This window comes from Saccopteryx bilineata, chromosome 7 (genome assembly GCF_036850765.1).
Source record: "Saccopteryx bilineata isolate mSacBil1 chromosome 7, mSacBil1_pri_phased_curated, whole genome shotgun sequence".
Lineage (NCBI taxonomy): Eukaryota > Metazoa > Chordata > Mammalia > Chiroptera > Emballonuridae > Saccopteryx > Saccopteryx bilineata.
This window is the reverse complement of record NC_089496.1, coordinates 84507680-84525236: the sequence shown is the minus strand read 5'-3', so window position 1 is coordinate 84525236 and position 17557 is coordinate 84507680. Positions and strand designations below refer to the sequence as shown.

Here is a 17557-nt window from a genome sequence, read left to right as displayed (position 1 = left end):
GGGGGAGGAATGCCAAGGTATGAAACAAAACGTGCTTATCTCCCATGGATGAGAGTGGGAACAGGTGTCTTTCACAAACATGAGAAAGACTAAAATACAACTCCACACTTTCTTTAGGCAACCAGTGGTTTCTCCATATCTCAAAGGTAGGGGTCTGGATTTCCTTGGGGCTACAACTAAGGCTCATTTCCCTGCACAGGCTGCTGAGGCGCACAGGTGAACGTACCAACTGTGTATGCAAAAAGTGGGCTGCCTGAGCCTAACCCTGATGCCACACCTGGCGCAGCATACCGATGGTGGGAGACCCACTTTGTTCTGGGATGGGGTGGCAGTGGGGGGGGGGGGTGCACTCAGGTTCCAAATCCACGTTGCATCTGCCCCCAAACAGTGAGGGTTCCAAGGCCCCAACCTTCTGCCTTCACTGTGTCATCTGGGGGTTCAATGGCCGAGCACAGGAGCTGGGGAGGATGGGTGGCTAGAAAGAACACTTTTTTGGAAAGCCCTTTTGACAGTTTTATTTTTGTTGTTAAAATAAATACTTTCTATAGAAGCATTTGAACAGGAAAATACACTATTTACACAATGAAATAGATTCCACAGTGGTGTGTATAAATATGTATTATACATGTATTTGAAACCATAGTCACTAACACAGTCTCCTAGCACTACTAAGAATGTAGAAGTCACCGGTGAAACTAATAACCTTAAACTATAGTGGCTCTAAAACTAATCTCTACCTGTGGAATAAATATACAGAATTATGCAATTCTTGTCTGTATAGCATCTATTCTGCAAACTAGCTCCCAAGTACTGTAGTTTTAGCTACAAGATAGAGGTGTAGATTATAGAGAACAATGAGGGTGAAAAAGTTGATAAATTTAATAGCATTTGGACCCAATGGCTAAGTATTAGGAGAAAAATAAAGTTACAAAAGGAAAAATGCTTCTAACAGGACATACAGGTGTTGAGTGAAGCACCTGGAGGTGGCAGATGTTCCAGAGACAATGCCTCCTGAAAGGGGCTGGTGGCATCAGCAGGACAGGGAAGAAAGAGACAACGGGGCCAGGGGTGTCTCCTCAAAACGAGGTGAGTCAGGCCCGACTGGGTGGCTTTGCTGGCCATGCTGGTATTTTTAAGAGCTGAGAACAGGTGGTCTGAGTTCAAGGTTCCAACAGGCAAAGACCAGCCATTTACGTAGACCACTCAGGGGTCTTCAAACTTTTTATAAAAACCGCCCACTTTTGCAGTGCTGGTCAACCTGGTCCCTACCGCGCAATCAAACAGCGCTGCGATTGGCCCACCATGAAAGCTGGACCGCCCACTAGTGGGCGGTAGGGACCAGGTTGACCAGCACTGCAAATGTGGGCGGTTTTTATAAAAAGTTTGACAACCCCTGAATTTACAGGCACTGGTTTAGGCTTTATGCTCATTAGTAATTCCCTTCATGTTGCGCACAGCCAGGCAGGATGCTTCTCCAGAGTCCAGTTCACCCAGATTCATAAACATGACAAAGACTGCAGTACTTTCAGTCTGACTTTGTACTTTTGAGTTTTAACTACTTACCCTAGTAGATAAGATTTGTATGTCTACACTTTAATGAATAATCGATCAACATGGGGGGGATAATTTCTTGTTCTTTAATACACAAGCATTACTCAGGGATAATGTGCAACACAGCCTTGTGCTGAGGTGAGCACCCAAGGTACCCTAAAATCCAAAAGGAAAGAAATGTTGCAATGCCGGGCTATGTGGGAAAAAAGTTTGTACCTAACGGTCTACACAATTTGATCTTGAGTGACATATTGCAAGGGTCAGCAACACTTTTCTGTCAAGGACCAGGTAGTAAATATTTTATGTTTTAGGCTGTGAGGGCCACATATGGTCTGTTATTTTCAAAATGACCATTTGAAAAAAAAGTAAAATACATTCCTCCAACCTCTGGCATATTATAAAACCATGAGCATCAGGTTCCTTTTCTTAAAATGGGCAGTCTATACTTTCTTGTGGCCTGCCTACTGAGTACCCTGTGTTCAATGGGATGGTCCCAGGTAGGTGAGAAAGCCTGTGTCGCCGCGCCCACCAGGCGAGCATAGCTGCTCAATGCCCCCTCCGAAGGGCAGAGCCAAGGATGGCTCCGAAGTGCCAAGCATCCACCACCGGCTCTGAGAAAAGGAAGACCAGACAGGCGGGTAGTGATGGAAGGAACTGACCAGCTTCAGTTCAATTCCAAGGAGAAAAGCATAAGCAGGGACACCCTCTGCTAAGCACCCAAGGTGGTTGGTGCCCTGGGTCCCCAGCACAGCCCAACAAAACCCTGAGCCAGGAGCAGCCATCGGCGTTCTGACCAGAGTATGATTCATTACCTTTAAAGAGGTCAGACCTCCAACGTCTTCCAGTCCATCACTGTAGAATATAATAGCAGTTTCTTTTGATGTTTCAAGGGATGAATTATATTGATGGTAGCCCAAAGGCTTCCCATAATTCTGCTTATTTTAAATACAATAATCTTTTTATTTATTTTTTCCCCCTGAAGACGATCTGGGAGCAAGCTCAGGGAAGAGTATTTACTGATGGAATGTGGGGGCTGCTTTGCTGATGTGATATAAACATTTCACACTTACACAAAAAATTGCCAGTATTTCAGTGGGTCTCAAGCCATAAAAAGATAGAAATTTATAGCTAAGAATTCAAGATGATAATTATTTATTCAAAACAAAAGTCCTACTCTTTTGGGAATCCTGACAAAATTTTTTTCACTGACAAGACATTCAATTTCATTTTTAAAAAGTTATCACAGAAACTTATCCTTGAGTTTTGGGGGAGGGGGAAAACTAATACCTTGAAAGTTGACTGGATTTATTTAAAGATTAACCAAAAATTCTCAGTCATACTCAGGTTATAGTATGCTCCAATTTCCTTTATTTTTTAAAGCGATTTACTGATTTTACAGAGGGGCAGGGACAAGCAGTAGTTGTTTCACTCGAGCTGTTCACTGACTCGTCGTATGTGCCTTGAACGGGCAAGTCTAGGGTTTCGAACCAGCATCAGGCCAGGCTCTAATTTACTAATATTCTTTTCCAATGCCCTTCAAGCCTCTACTCTACTATTTTGTACTTGTTGGCTTGCCTTTAATAAAATTATTTTGAAAGAAGAGTATGGAACTGAAAAAAAAATCAGTGTCAATAGTTTTATCTTCTTAGAGACTGGTATAATAAACAATGCTTTGGGTTTGTGATTAGACTTTGTTTCCCCTCTGTGAAGACTTTTTCCATATCTAAATGTGAGGTCCAGAAAACTGAACATCTAATTAATGTTGCCTCAACTAATTTTGAAAGAAACAGAATCTTGGCTTACTTTAGAAATAAACAAGTGAAGCTGGTCTCAGGTCTATGACAAAAATAGTGAAATGAAAGGTCCAGGCCTCAAAATTTTAGAATTCTGGGTTCCTACTGGCTCTCAGGGTCTGACTGTTGGCTAAAGGGGACCTCATTTCGGTTACTGTGACGGGCGATTCTAAGAGGGAAGATGGGAGGAAAGGACAGGTGATGACATTCAATGTGCTAGAGCAGTGATGGAGCCAGTCTCGTTTGTAGCAAGAAGAACTCAGGAAATAGAAAAGGAAGAACAAAACCAAGGTAAGATACAGAGAAGGAGAAGAAAGGTAGAGGACAGAGAGGAAAAGAGGCAGAAGAAAGGAGAAGACACAACAAGGAAGGTTTGTTCCTGAAAAAGGATTGTTTTCTCAAGCAAGGTCAGCAAACTTTTTTCTTAAAGGTCCAGATAGTAAATGTTTTTGGCTCTGTGGGCCACGTGGACTCTGTTGTAGCTACTCTACTCTGCCGGAAAGCAGCCACAGACAAGCCATACACAAATGGGAGTAGCTTTGTTCCAAAAAACTTTTATTTACAAAAGAGCAACCAGCCCAGTCTGTAGTCTGTTGACAGATCATCTCTAAGCCAAACGAGAGCCCTATAGCCAGGAGGACTGGGTGTGGCTCCTTAGGCCAGCAACCTGGGAAAGTCCATCCCAGTCCCACCCAACATGCTGATGCTGACACTAGACTCTCCAGCTTGCACCACATAGTATATTGTCCTTTCCTACTTGACTCTTAGGTCCACTGATCAACAGGAATGCTGCCCATAAATGAGTGACTGCTCTCTATCACAAGGCAGGAAAGAGATCGAACTTCAGTTCAAAGCAACTGTCTGGAGTGCTTCAGTGTCTGAACAGTGAGGGATTCGCCTGCACAGCACATGGTGTGCAGAGGATTCCATGAGAAGTCCTGCATAGGTGAAGGGCTGACGAACCGCATCTCTCTATCCATACTCCCACAGCAGCGAGGCAAGACAGCCACAGCCTCAGGTTATTTTTTAGATAAGGCTTGTGTAGAAGTCTTAATGAAATATAGACACAATAGAACTGGCCAACCTAAGGAATGGGAGGGACCAACAACTGTGGATTAACAGACACTAATAACATTCCTATGTAGGAAGCCTCAGGAGCAGAACAAAGGTTCATGGCCTTCCTGCTGCGCTGCAAGATCATCACCTGTCTGAGGAAGTGCCAGGGCGAGGCCCCCCTGGTGGTCTCCCAAACCCCAGGGAGCCTCGTGGGATAGAAAATGGGTCTCCAGAACAGGGCCCAGCTCTGGGGAGCTATGGTGGGGCTTCAGTGATTGTTTCTCAGACAATCTCCCAGCTCCTCCAAAACCTGAGAGAGAATACCAGCGGTCTCTGGTCAGTCACTTCAGCTCCAGCAGTGGGACAGTCACTTCACTGAGCACAGGCCCAGCAGAATTTCTTTCCGATCTGGAATCCAGAATGGATTTGTGTCTGGTGGCGAGCCATAATGTGAAGGTGGCGATGAGAAGGTCTTTGCAAGAGAGGGAAAACAAGGGGAGACTTGAATCAGTATCAAGCCTGGGCTTGGAGGTGTCTAGGGGACAGCATCTGCTGGAAGTGTGAAGGGGCCTTCCAGAGCCAGCCCTTGAGTTTCTTTTCTTTCTTTTTTCTATTAGCAAAATTAACTGAATCAGCAAAAATGAGATTCAACAAATTTAAAAATAATTCTAAACTTTTAATCTCATAATTATTTCAAATGCCACTCTATTTAAATGTTGTCACTACTATAAAGTGTAAGTTGATTTTAAAGATGATCCATTGCATTGTTAGGTATATAAATAAATACATACACATTGATAACTTTTCTTAAATGCTTTTCAGAATGAGCGACAGCTATTCTTTCAAAGTACGCTTTTACAAAAGAAAAAGAACTTATTAAAGTAATGGAATGAATTATATACCAGGAACTGGAAAAGTTCCACTCACTTAATGCCAACCTAATGCAAGCACCCTTCCAAGGTAGTCTACATGCAGCTAAGGGGGCACCTCGGGCGTGTGCACAGCAATCAGCACACTGACATCAGCAACCCTCAGCTGGAAGTCACCACAAAAACAATATCCAGTGCCAACTCTAAAACAGATATTTTTAAACTTTAAAACCACTTTTAAAAGATTAAATGAACCTACTCAAAACATATTAATGCTTCTGTGCAACTTAATGCTGAGAAAGGGTGCTGACACACGTACTCAGCAGTCTCATTATATAGGTAGCTCTTGAATAGCCATAGTCAGAGATAGTAAAAAATAAAATAGAAGACTTGTGGGATAGAGGAGACATAAAAATAAATTCAAGGCTTCACTGAAGATAGTAAGCTTCGCTATCTATGAAATTCAACACGTTTCTTAACTTCCCAGGAATCAAATGCTTTTTTCCAGTCCTATCCAATCATCAGAAGTTTTCATTGTACATATACAGCTAGCCTTTCACAGACTGGGCAGGAGGTCTGTTTTATCATAATTCAGATAAACTAAAGCATAAGAAAAGTTCATCTGGGTTTATTTACACTGATGTGAAATAATCTGCATGGGACAATTTTTAACAGAAAGAATAGAGGAGCAACTGTCCATACAAGCCTAATTTGGTGACAGAGCATGTTAGAGAAGCTGGTTGAAGTTTTGACAACCAAGCCTTTCTGTAGAGTGGCCCGATGGAAATGGTGAATATGGACTGTGTTATAATGAAGCAATGTAATAGGCACCAAGGTAAAGCCAGTACACCCCTCTCAGGCTTCACCCGGGGAAAGGCAAACATTATCAGTAACAAACACTACAGCTCTCAGTTTTGAGCCTGACATGGCAGAGGCAGGAGTGATACTACAAGCATGAACTACGAATATGATGCTAACCAAGAAATACGAACACCCACTCTGAACATGGACACCCACATGAACAGCAGCTCCAGGCGCAGGGCGTGTAGCCCCACTCCGAGACACGGGAGCTACTTCCTCCACTGCAAGTTTGCTGTGACCTTTCCATAACTGTGCTCTTCTGACAGTGGTTGCGGGATGATCACAGAATCCCTGGGCCACATTTAACCACGGGGCCTGTGCTGATTATCCAGCTCATGAACCCCCTAGCACAGTGCACAGGAAGAGAGAATTTTACTGTGGAGCTGGGGATGGGAGACATCTGTGGCCAACAGACACAGGCAAATGCACCCAAACGTACACGCACACACACACACCTAGACTTTTCTATTACTGGAACATTCTGGCTTTCTTTGAATATAAAAGTACTCAAGGTAAAATAGAATAGTCACTCTCACCCTAATTACCAAATTACAGCTAAGAGAGGGGAGGAAACCTTGTTAGAGTGCTAGCAAGCTTACAAGGCCAAAAGGAAAAGACGGTAAGAACAAGTAATGCAAATAATTTTTAGAGGTCATAAACCAAAATTATCACCTGGTAACACACCTTCTGTCTCAGGGGTACATAATTTAGAATCCATTTTTTTCCAAATGACAAAAGATCAAAAGTAAGAGCAGTGACCAACAATTAATGATTCTTTAAAAAGGGGTAACAGAAATATTAATGTTTTACAACAATTATAAATGCCCTCTGCATTCTCCACATACTATAAAAAATGATTTGGTTTAGCTTTCAAATATCAGTTAAACAAACAAACGAGACAGAGAGGGAAGTTCACTGCCGGGGTTTGCAAAGAGGGGCCCTGTGCACGTACAGACGCCAGCGGGAGCTGCTGGGAAGCTACTTTATGTGCAGGATGGTGGTCTTCTCGCTACAGTACAAGTGCTTGTGCATCAAGTATAAAATACAAGCCTTTCAACACATAAGTCAGCTTTTTAGCTTTTGTAAATTTTAAACACAATAAGGATAAATAAGGCACTGTACTTTTAAACACTAAAACTGCGTGGTTCCAAGTTTAAAACCCAAGGAACAACCAGAATATAATATATAACTTCCCTTACTCAGCCTCAGAGAAAGACTCTGCAAGTTCCCTTCTCCATCTGAGATGCATTTTCTGACATCCTACATTGCGATGTTCTTCATTAACTGCGGATGTGAAAGGCTTGATAAGCTTATAAAAGCGAATTTAGTTAATGCAAAATAAAGGGTTGCTTCTCTAGAACAGTTTTACTCCTGGCTACCACCCTCCGGGTCACTTCGCATCCAGCCGCCTCCGTTTGCTGTGGGAAGAGTCCAGCTTGGCCTTCAGCTTTCGCTTTCTCTGGGCTACACTGTTCTCTGGGGTTTTCGTCAAGGGTCTGGCCCGAGCCTTTCCACTGCTCTGCTTCCTGTTTGTGGCTTTCTGTGGCCTTGAAGAGGATTCACTTGCCCCTCTTTGCTTTGCAGGTTTCATCCCCTTCTCAGAGGCAGAGTGCTGGGTGGGTCTTTTATTTGTATTCTCTTTTTCTTTTCGGGCCGAATGGCAGCTCTTCCCAGAGGACTTTTTAGGGATCTTCACCTTATTCTCTCTCAAAGTTGTCTTTTTGGGCAGTTGGCTGACTCTGTCCCTTGCAGCTGGCTTCTTGGCCACAGATATTTTGGTGGCTCCATCAATATGCTTTTCTTTGCTGGCTTTCATCACAGGTCCCTTGTTTTTCCGGTCCTGAGTGCTGCCACCTTCGGTCCTTCTGCGTTTATTCCGAACTTCAGCTCTTGGCAAGATTTCAGAAGTTTGCTTCCCTTTCCTTCCCTTCATTCTATCAGCACTCTTGGGCTTAATGGGAAAGCCATTAGCATCCACTTGCAGGGCAAGCTTGGGAGACATCAGGGGGTTAATGCATACACTTTTACAACTCTGTCTACCTTCTCCAGCCAGAGCAGATGGGCTTTCCCTTTTCTCATTCTTGATCAAGCGTTGCTGGGCTCTGAGCTTTCCTCGAATATTGGAGTATTTTCTAAGGATCCGGGTACTGGCTGGAGTAGGTGAGCTTGTGGGAGGATGGCTCTTTCTACCTTCCTTGACTTCCTCTTTGTTGACTTCAGAGCTGGGGCCAAGGCTGATGTCACTGCCCTTCTCTGGATCCACTTGGACAGGATTCTCTCGAAATTTAGCCCAGAGCTTCTGCGTTTTCCAGTTGTTTTTAGCAGGAGTAGCTCCGGGAAATTTCTTCAAGTGTTTTTTCAAGCGTTCAGCCTGTAGTGAACTGGGATACAAGCTGGAAGGTGAGTACTTCTGGAGAGGATGCTTGATAGGGGGGGTGTCTCCTGGAAGACGAGTATTGAGCTTCTTCACGATTACCAGAGACCGGGTTTCAGTTGTCTCTAAGAACCATTTACAAACATTAGATAACTTAAAGTTTGACATAAACAGCATCTGAACAGGAGAAAACTTTTGAGCCTCCAATGAGCCCCGACATTTCCGTGACCTCTTCTTGCTTTTCCAAATTTCCTTCAGTTTATCCGACTTGTTCCTTGCTCTGGGTGCTGGCTGGCCTTCTTTCTCCAACTGGATCCAGCCCTTCTGAACTTTCACGTATCGGGCATTGAAGCTGGCGATGAGCTCTTGGTTTTCCTCCTCAGCACACCACTCCACGAACTTGGGCTGCTCCTCGACCACTGCTTCCACGTCCTCCTCTCCCAAGGGCTCTCCACCCTCCGATGTGTCGTTGTCATTTGGTGTTGGATTTTCTTGTGCTGCTTCCCTTTCTGAAGTCACTTTTGTAGTATCCAAGGAGTCCAAGGAATGAGCATGTCTTAGGTTGTAGGTCGAAGAGGTCAGTCTCGTGAGCCTGGGTGCCCATTTTGGGGGCCCAGTGGCATCAGCACTCCCACTAGTTGACAAGCCTGGTGTGCTGGGTGATGCGTCGCCATCATCGCCTTTCTGCAGGGTGTCTGCACTGTCCACCTCGCTTACAACCTTCTCCATGTCTTGTGCAGGAGTAGGTTCTGGCTTCTCTTCTGATTGCTCTGGGAACATGCATGGAATACTTTCTAAGGGGTCATGAGCATTGTTCTCACCTAACTTAGACTGGACATAGATTTCTAGTCTCTCTCCAGGCAGGGGCTGGTCAGCTGTGGCTATGAGGTCACTGCTGGGGAAAATATCTCCTTCTTCCACTTTGACCTCTTTTGCCAGCATGTTTTTAAACGTCTGTCTGGTGACGATCCCACCTCCTTTGCCCTCCTGCTCAGCATCCTTCTCAGCGGGATTTTCGTGGACATCTGGGTTTTCAGTGTCCTCTAGACCTTCTGGATGGAGACCCTCAGTCACAAAGTCCTCAGGTGTAGTCCCACCAGGGTACCTTTCTTTTTTAGAACGTTTTGCACCAGGATTTTTGGAAACCTTGAGTTCAGGGCAAGGAGAGGAAGAATCTGAACTTTGATTTCTTAGGCCCTTATCAGCAGAGGAAGAATCGAAAAGCTGACTCCTTAGGCACCTATCAGAGGCCTCGGGAAATTTTTTACCTTTTTTCTTCTTGTCCAAGGTCTCTTCAGGTGAGTCCATGTTTTGTTCACACATACCTTGTTCTGAAGGATGCTTTATATCACTGCCCTCCTCCTCTAATGTTCCTGTACCACCTGCGGCCTCACTCTCAATTTTACTGGGACTTTCCTCAGTAAAAGTGCTGCTGTCCTTCGAGAGCGGCTGCTCATCCAGCTCCTGGGTGTCCTCAGCCTCGGCACTGGTGCTCTGCTTGTCCTCAGCCTCCCCCAGGCTTGCTGGGGGCTCCAGGCTCATGGGAGGCTCCAGGCTCGCTGGGGGCTCCAGGCTCACGGGAGACTCCAGGCTCGCTGGGGGCTCCAGGCTCACGGGAGACTCCAGGCTCACCGGGGGCTCCAGGCTCGCTGCAGGCTCCAGGCTCGCTGCAGGCTCCAGGCACACGGGAGGCTCCAGGCTCGCTGGGGGCTCCAGGCTCGCCGGGGGCTCCAGGCTCACCGGAGGCTCCAGGCTCGCCGGGGGCTCCAGGCTTGCTAGGGGCTCCAGGCTCACGGAAGGCTCCAGGCTCACTGGGAGCTCCAGGCTCACGGAAGGCTCCAGGCTTACTGGGGGCTGCAGGCTCACCGGGGGCTCCAGGCTCATGGAAGGCTCCAGGCCCGCTGGGGGCTCCAGGCTCGCTGGGGGCTCCAGGCTCGCCGGGGGCTCTAGGCTCACGGAAGGCTCCAGGCTCACTGGGGGCTCCAGGCTCACGGAAGGCTCCAGGCTCACTGGGGGCTCCAGGCCCACTGGGGGCTCCAGGCTCGCCGGGGGCTCCAGGCTCATGGAAGGCTCCAGGCCCGCTGGGGGCTCCAGGCTCGCCGGGGGCTCCAGGCTCATGGAAGGCTCCAGGATCACCGGGGGCTCCAGGCTTACTGGGGGCTCCAGGCTCATGGAAGGCTCCAGGCTCACTGGGGGCTCCAGGGTCATGGAAGGCTCCAGGCTCGCCGGGGGCTCCAGGCTTACTGGGGGCTCCAGGCTCGCTGGGGGCTCCAGGCTCACCAGGGGGCTTTGAGTTTCTGAGCACAGAGGACTTTCTGCTCTACTGACCATTTCAGGAGAAGAACAAGGCCTAGAAACATCTTCGCTGCCTCCCTCAAAAACACTCTCAGTGGAGGGGACCAGGGGCCAGTCTTCGGGTTCACTCATCTCCTTTGTGTCCAGCAGCTCACCTGGTTGCTGCTCTCGGGCAGGGGAAGACAGCCCCCCTGCTGTGGGGGCTGAGGCCACAGAGCCGTCTTCGGGCACGTCCTCTTCAGGAAGGGGAGCAGGAGGAGGCCACACCGGGCTGGAGGCGGTCATTTCTTCTGACCCCAGGGAGTTGGTCGGACTGGGTTTATTCATCACGGGGCAAACCTCAGGCTCTAGAGGTCCCTTTTCAGATGAAGCATCTTTGCCTCCTTCGAGGGAGGTTATTTCTTTACTTGGCTCTTCAGCGCTGTCCTCTCTGGGAAGCTGCACGTCAACTGTGGGTCTCGGGGCTGAAATGAGGGTCTGCTTGGGAGTGGCCACCGCCTCTGATGCCAGGGTTGAGCAGCTGGCTCTTCCCTGGGAGTGTACAGTTCTGGCCAATGTGCGAACGGTCGGCAGCTCACAACAATCACCATTGAAAAAGTATCCTCGGGTACTCTTTCTGGCTGTCTTCCGAGAAGATAATAAAGATCTTTGATTCTCAAAGTGGCATTCTGTTATTGGCTGACTGATATAAACGACATCACACTGGTTATCATAATCATTTATTCTCAGCCCTGATGCCCGTTTACTCTTTCGAGCTGTCTTGATGGAGGCCGACAGCATCTTGGTTCGTGAGTGTCCGTTAGATGCTCTGTGCACAGCTGGCACGGGGCTAGGGACTAACCAACCATCTTTGGAATGATCAAACTGGGCCTTCTCACTGGGATGCAAATGGTAACCCACCTTATTCCTTCCTAGTGAGTTAAGATGGTTCTCTTGCTTTGGCCTTGAATCTTGCTCATTTCCCTCTAAATCCTGGCGCAAAGGTGATTTTGAGCTACATTGTAAAGTATTCTCTTTGTCAGCAGTTCTAGGTGAATTCCCTGTAAACCCTGAGTCCCAAGCCTCTTCTGATAAGGCTTTGAATGAATTTCTCTGAGAAACAATAGCGCTGCTGCACTCCTCACTCTTCTCAGCTGCTGCGTTTACTGCAATTAGCCCTTCTACTAAAGCTGAGCTCTGCATGTGGTCTTTACCGTCCTCACATATTTTCACATCTGGGTCTTGCCCCTGTCCAGTGGTTTGCCCCTCCAAGCTATTAGAGATGTGATGGAAGTTGAACGAGGCAGAATTAGATGTACTGAGGTATCCCAAAGTGGAACTATCCATTGAACTCCCAGAATTAGGTTTAGTGGTTGAAAGTTCAGAGGAATCTTTCTGGACAACAGTCAAGGCATTCTCTCGTCCATCTACAGAGTTTGTCTCAGGAGGAGGCTCCTTCAGGACCTTTTCTCCCAAATACAGAGGGCTGTGAGAGCCTGATGAGTCTACTATCAAATCTACGGAAGGAGGAGACTTCATACTGAGACATAGAGCATCGTTTTCCTTGTGTCTGGTGCCTAGCTGGGCACAGCCAGCGTTGCAAGTGGCTGCCTCCATTGCTCCAGAATCAGAAGGTTGCAGGTCTTCAGTGCCCGGCTGAGACTCAGTGTATAGATCGTTCAGAACACGAATGAACTGCTTCTGATGATGAGTGCACAGTTTGACCATAAACTTCTCCAGGGGGGACTTCGACTGACTGTTAGAATCTACTGCTATTGCCTCTGTTGAGTTCTCACTAGACAGATAAAGAGAAAGAAGGAATTAGTATGGTCATTTTCCAAAGAACCATTTTTATATTATAAAATTCACCAGATGTTTCTCTCATGTTGAAAGCAAGTGAATACTCTGGCAAAAACTTCTTCTAAATGCCTATATACTTTTTATTTAATAAATGAGTATTTACCTATTTAAAATATAAGCCTGTTCTATTCTCAATGTTTAGTGACATTCTTCATACTTTTTAAGCAATCATTCACAAAAAAACTTTTATCTTCTAAAGGAGAAATATTGAAAATAATTTTTTTTTTTTTTCAAAAAGTAATATTTTGGCCACACTATTAACTCAAGTTGACCAACAAGATATTTTTGTTTTGGGCCTGGAAAATCCTGTTAAGTAATGACTGGTTTACAAGTCACAACACTGACAAAAATTCAGTCACAATACATTACAAATCTTGAATTAGAAATACTTAGAAAAATTGTAGTTTTAATATGGTTTCTCAGCATGACCAATTGGCTAACTTTTTAATGTTGCATATATTAATGCAGGAATCCTTCCACTCTTTTCTTGGAGAATGGAGGAACAGAGATCAATAATTTCACATTTCAGACACACTGAAAATGGAATGACACACAATTTCTGATTCCTAGCCTCTGAGAAAACAAACATGGAATGATACTGTAAGCTACAGGGCTCTGTCAAGGTGGTGATATGTCTTCAGTCCAGCTCCTCTGTGACCTTCTCTTAGACCCTCAATAAACATTTTATAATCATCCACAGGAAGTCATTCCATGTTAAGGAACTCCTTTCAACCATTTCTATAAGTTTTCTAGGACAACTCGTAGAGTTTAACCTGAACAGTGGGGTAGCAGAAAAGGATGGTACAAGATTCAAAACAGGCCACAGGTACTTCCTGATTAGACAGCCAAATGTTCTCAAGAGCTGCTTTGTGTTTCTAGACGTTTGGGTCTTAATAATAAGCCCACACAACTGGAGTGCCCCAACATTCTGGAGTTTTATACAATTTCTCAATCTCTCTCTGGACTGCATTTCCTTAGGAGCCTATTATCTGACTGTGTAACAGCAGAGCACTGAAGGCAGCTTAATAAATGTGCTGAGCAGATGTCTGATAGTATCTTCCAGCTAATTCCTCTTTTCTTCAATCTGTGACTTGATCTCCCAGCTGAGATGCCTTATAGGAAGGCTTCCCTGAGACAGCCTGTATCAGCCTCCTCTGTCCCCACCCTCCTGTGGCTTCTGAAGCAGTGTGGTTTTAGTGGAAAGAGCACAGATTGTGGAATCAGAAAAATCTATATTCTACTTCTTATCCTGACATTTACTACATACAGGGTTTAACTTTCTGAACCTTGGTCTTCTCATCTGTAAACTGGAACTATCAATATTTCAAAGGATTGTTATGAGATTTTAGATAAGCACAAAGTACAAAAAGCAGGTACTCAATTTTAGTTTCTCTGATCCTGACTACAGATTTTAAAATCAAGTGGTGAATAAAGTTGCCGAAATAGGTCTAATTACAAAACAAAACAAAATCAAGAAACTGTTAGTTAAATCTGTTGTTAAAAGTGCTTTACAAGAGAAAAGGTTATGCTGTGTTTTTATTTTCACAACTAGCAACAGAGCACTTTTCTTCAGCAGTGCCAAGGTTATCTGAACAGGCCTAATTAGGTTCTGAATTAGAGAGGCACATCTTTGAAAATGCCTACCTCAAACTTGAAACTGATCACTGAATAGTGAGTAAACCAAGAAGAAAGATTATTATAAAAATATTATAATGTGTAGGGGATGGTGAACTTAAAGTATATGTTAGCAATGGGCCAAAACCTAACAAAAAGAAGAAAAGACCAAAAGCAACCAGAAAAAAACTCATTGAGCAGTACACTTATGATACGTGTATTTTTTGTCTACATATTGTTCTTCAGAAAAAGTTTTAAAAAGGCAACATTTGGAAGGGCACGAAGTTCCTCCTGCTGTGTGAGAATGGCAATTATCTCCTTCCTCAGAACAGGGCAGACTCCAGTGACACCCTTAGGTGAGGGACCATTCAGTCATTTCTAACTCCAGGACTCAACGAGATGTACACAGGAGCTTAACAAATTCCTCATGCAGCTACAGACTTTGCAGCATAGCAAGTCCTAGTCCTTTTGTTGGTGGAAGGTCTTGCCTTCAATTGGTAAAAAAGAAAAGAAAACAAAACAAAAAACAACTCCCAAAATGCAACATCTGTGACGTGCAATAAAACGAAGTATGCCTGTTATTTGTTACAAGACACAGTACTGTAAGATGGAGAGGAGTAGCTGCCACTTACAGTTGTGTGACCTTAACAAACCCAAAACACTTAACTCTTTTGGGTTTTTTAGTAGAGCACCTGTCCCATCTACCACATAGAATTACTGCAAAGGGAAACCTACGAAGTTTACACAAGTATTAGTTATCATTGTCGGCCAATCACATTAAATATGCTTTGATAAAAATAACAAGAGATCTGGAATGTATATTAATGTTTTCTTAGAACAAAAAAAAACATTTAAGTTGTTCCTTTAAGTACAAAACATTTAAAAATTTTTAAATATTTTTGATAGAAGTCTTTTAAAAATTATATCCTCTTTGAAACACAATTTATGAGTCTTAATGACTCAGGATCATTTACCAATGTGCACTATTAAAGTTAGGCATGATTTTTATTATACTACACTGAAGTACGTTGATAGTTTTGGGGGCTACTCCATTAAGTGAGTTTGTCTGCCTAAATAAAAAAGCCACAGTGGCAGTCTGTATTTTATGAAAATCTTTCTTACAGCTTCCAAATAGAAGCTGTGTTGGGAGCCCCACTTCTACATTCTGTAGAGTACTTCTGCTCACTGTAAGCAAAAATAAACAGGCTCTGAATACAGGCTTAGCGAAGTTTTATAAGTACATCGATTTTCTAACAACTACTACTGCTCAGAGGCCTTTGTTCTTCAGTTTCTTCAGTTTTTGGTTCTTGGATGTGTTTCTGAGATAGATGACTACAAATAAGTGGAATATTACTACCTTTTCAATGCATCAAAGATTTACAGGGACCGTATTTCATGTTTTTCTGTTTTCTCTTAGCAAGAAACAGGGGAGGGAAAGGGACCATCAAGGACGCCTTGGGGTTTTCTCTCTGGGCAGCACCATTTAGTGAGCCAGGGACAGGCAACGAAGGTGACGGCTGCTGATTGCTGGGGTGTGTTTGTGTCTGATGAGTTCTGTTCTGCACACACTAAGTTGATGTGTTTATAAGATTCTGAATCTAAGATGTCTGGTTGGCAACTGAACACACAGGCATGAGCCCACCAGTAGCTTCACTTGGGTCTGAGAACCTTTACAAACCTTTTGCTCAGGTGGCATTAAATTGCCCTGTTACAAGAGCAAACTTTGTAACTATAGTAATAAAATTACTTTCGACCATGTCTCTAAATTATCCAGCTTCTTACCTTGTTTGATTTTTCTCTAGAAATTTTCTCAATAGAACCTAAGATTAGATAAATTTTATTTTCATATCATTTGAATATTTAATTTAAAAAATTAACCTCAACTTACTGAAGTTTAAGTCTAATTTTTCATGTTTTTAAAAAAATGGCTGCTAGCCAGTTTTGCCGGAGTTTTAAACAGCTAGTCTTTACCTTTCCTTCTAATTAATCTATTTTTCCAACAGCCTTAATCCTTTAATAGAGCCGAAATATATCATTTTACCCTGATCTGGAATCCTCTCAGGCAATAATCAGGGAAATCAGAGAGGGGCAAGTTTCTGTCCTGCTGACCACTCACTCAACTCGGCCCAAGGGGCAGCACTATGTTTTAGTTCAGTGATTAGAGCCAGTACCATAGTATGCCCCTCACATCTGATTATTTAAGGTCTCATAAGAATTATTATCTTATAAGATGGGTGGATGGGCAATGCTTGTTATTTTAAGGTAAAAGACAAATCAAATAGATGTGGCAGAGAGCTGAATTGACAATTTTTAAAAGTCTAGAATTTCGGATTGATGGATTCAGGTAGCTCATCACAGATTTTGAAATCATTTGTTTGATTTCATGTTTCTTCCACTCAATAATAAGACTCTCTCTGTAATAGTTACGTAAATTATTTATCCACTAGAAGTATTTCACCACCACCACTGAAGAACAGTTCAATCCTAGGGACCAATAAATGAGAGAAAAGGCTATATAGGAAGAGGGAAACTTGATTTCCAACTACCTGGATGTGTTCTGAGTTTCTAAATGCCTAATTCTTAAGGGTTTGGTAAAAGGATAAGATAATATTCATAAAAACTTCATACTTTAAGAATGATGTGTTATTTTACAATCCTATCTTTAATGATTTACTCAATGATGTTTTCTAGATCAGAGGTTAGATACAGCAGAACTCGCCTACTTTGTCAATACTGCAGAATTTAAATTCCCCCAGGAAAGCATTCCTGTGCTTAATATAAATGGTGGATGGGCAATGCTTATGTTATTTTAAGGTAAAAGACAAATCAAATAGATGTGGCAGAGAGCTGAATTGACAATTTTTAAAAGTCTAGAATTTTGGATTGATTGATTCAGGTAGCCAATATCTGTTCTCTACCAATAAAACTGGTTGATGGCAGGTTCAACATTGCTAATGACCAAAATATATTCTTCTTCTTCTTTTTTTTTACAGAGACAGAGAGTCGGAGAGAGGGACAGACGAGGACAGAGAGAGATGAGAAGCATCAATCACCAGTTTTTCATTGTGACACCTTAGTTGTTCATTGATTGCTTTCTCATATGTGCATTGACCGTGAGCCTTCAGCAGACCGAGTAACCCCTTGCTCAAGCCAGCGACCTTGGGTCCAAGCTGGTGAGCTTTGCTCAAACCAGATGAGCCTGCGCTCAAGTTGGCGACCTTGGGGTCTTGAACCTGGGTCCTCTGCATCCTAGTCCGATGCTCTATCCACTGCGCCACCACCACCTGGTCAGGCCAAAATATATT

At 44.0% G+C, this 17557-nt stretch overlaps 1 protein-coding gene across 14 annotated transcripts in view; it reads right to left on the bottom strand.

Moving 5' to 3' along the window:
- Positions 1–6406: 6406 nt before the first annotated feature.
- Positions 6407–17557, bottom strand: part of LCOR (ligand dependent nuclear receptor corepressor) — a 144356-nt gene continuing 133205 nt past the window's right edge. For all 14 annotated transcript variants that reach the window (XM_066238730.1, XM_066238735.1, XM_066238734.1 and 11 more), the window contains one exon: positions 6407–12573. In XM_066238730.1, coding sequence (XP_066094827.1) covers positions 7521–12573 — 5053 coding nt within the window. In that variant the 3' untranslated portion in view covers positions 6407–7520. The remainder of the gene's footprint in view (positions 12574–17557) is intronic.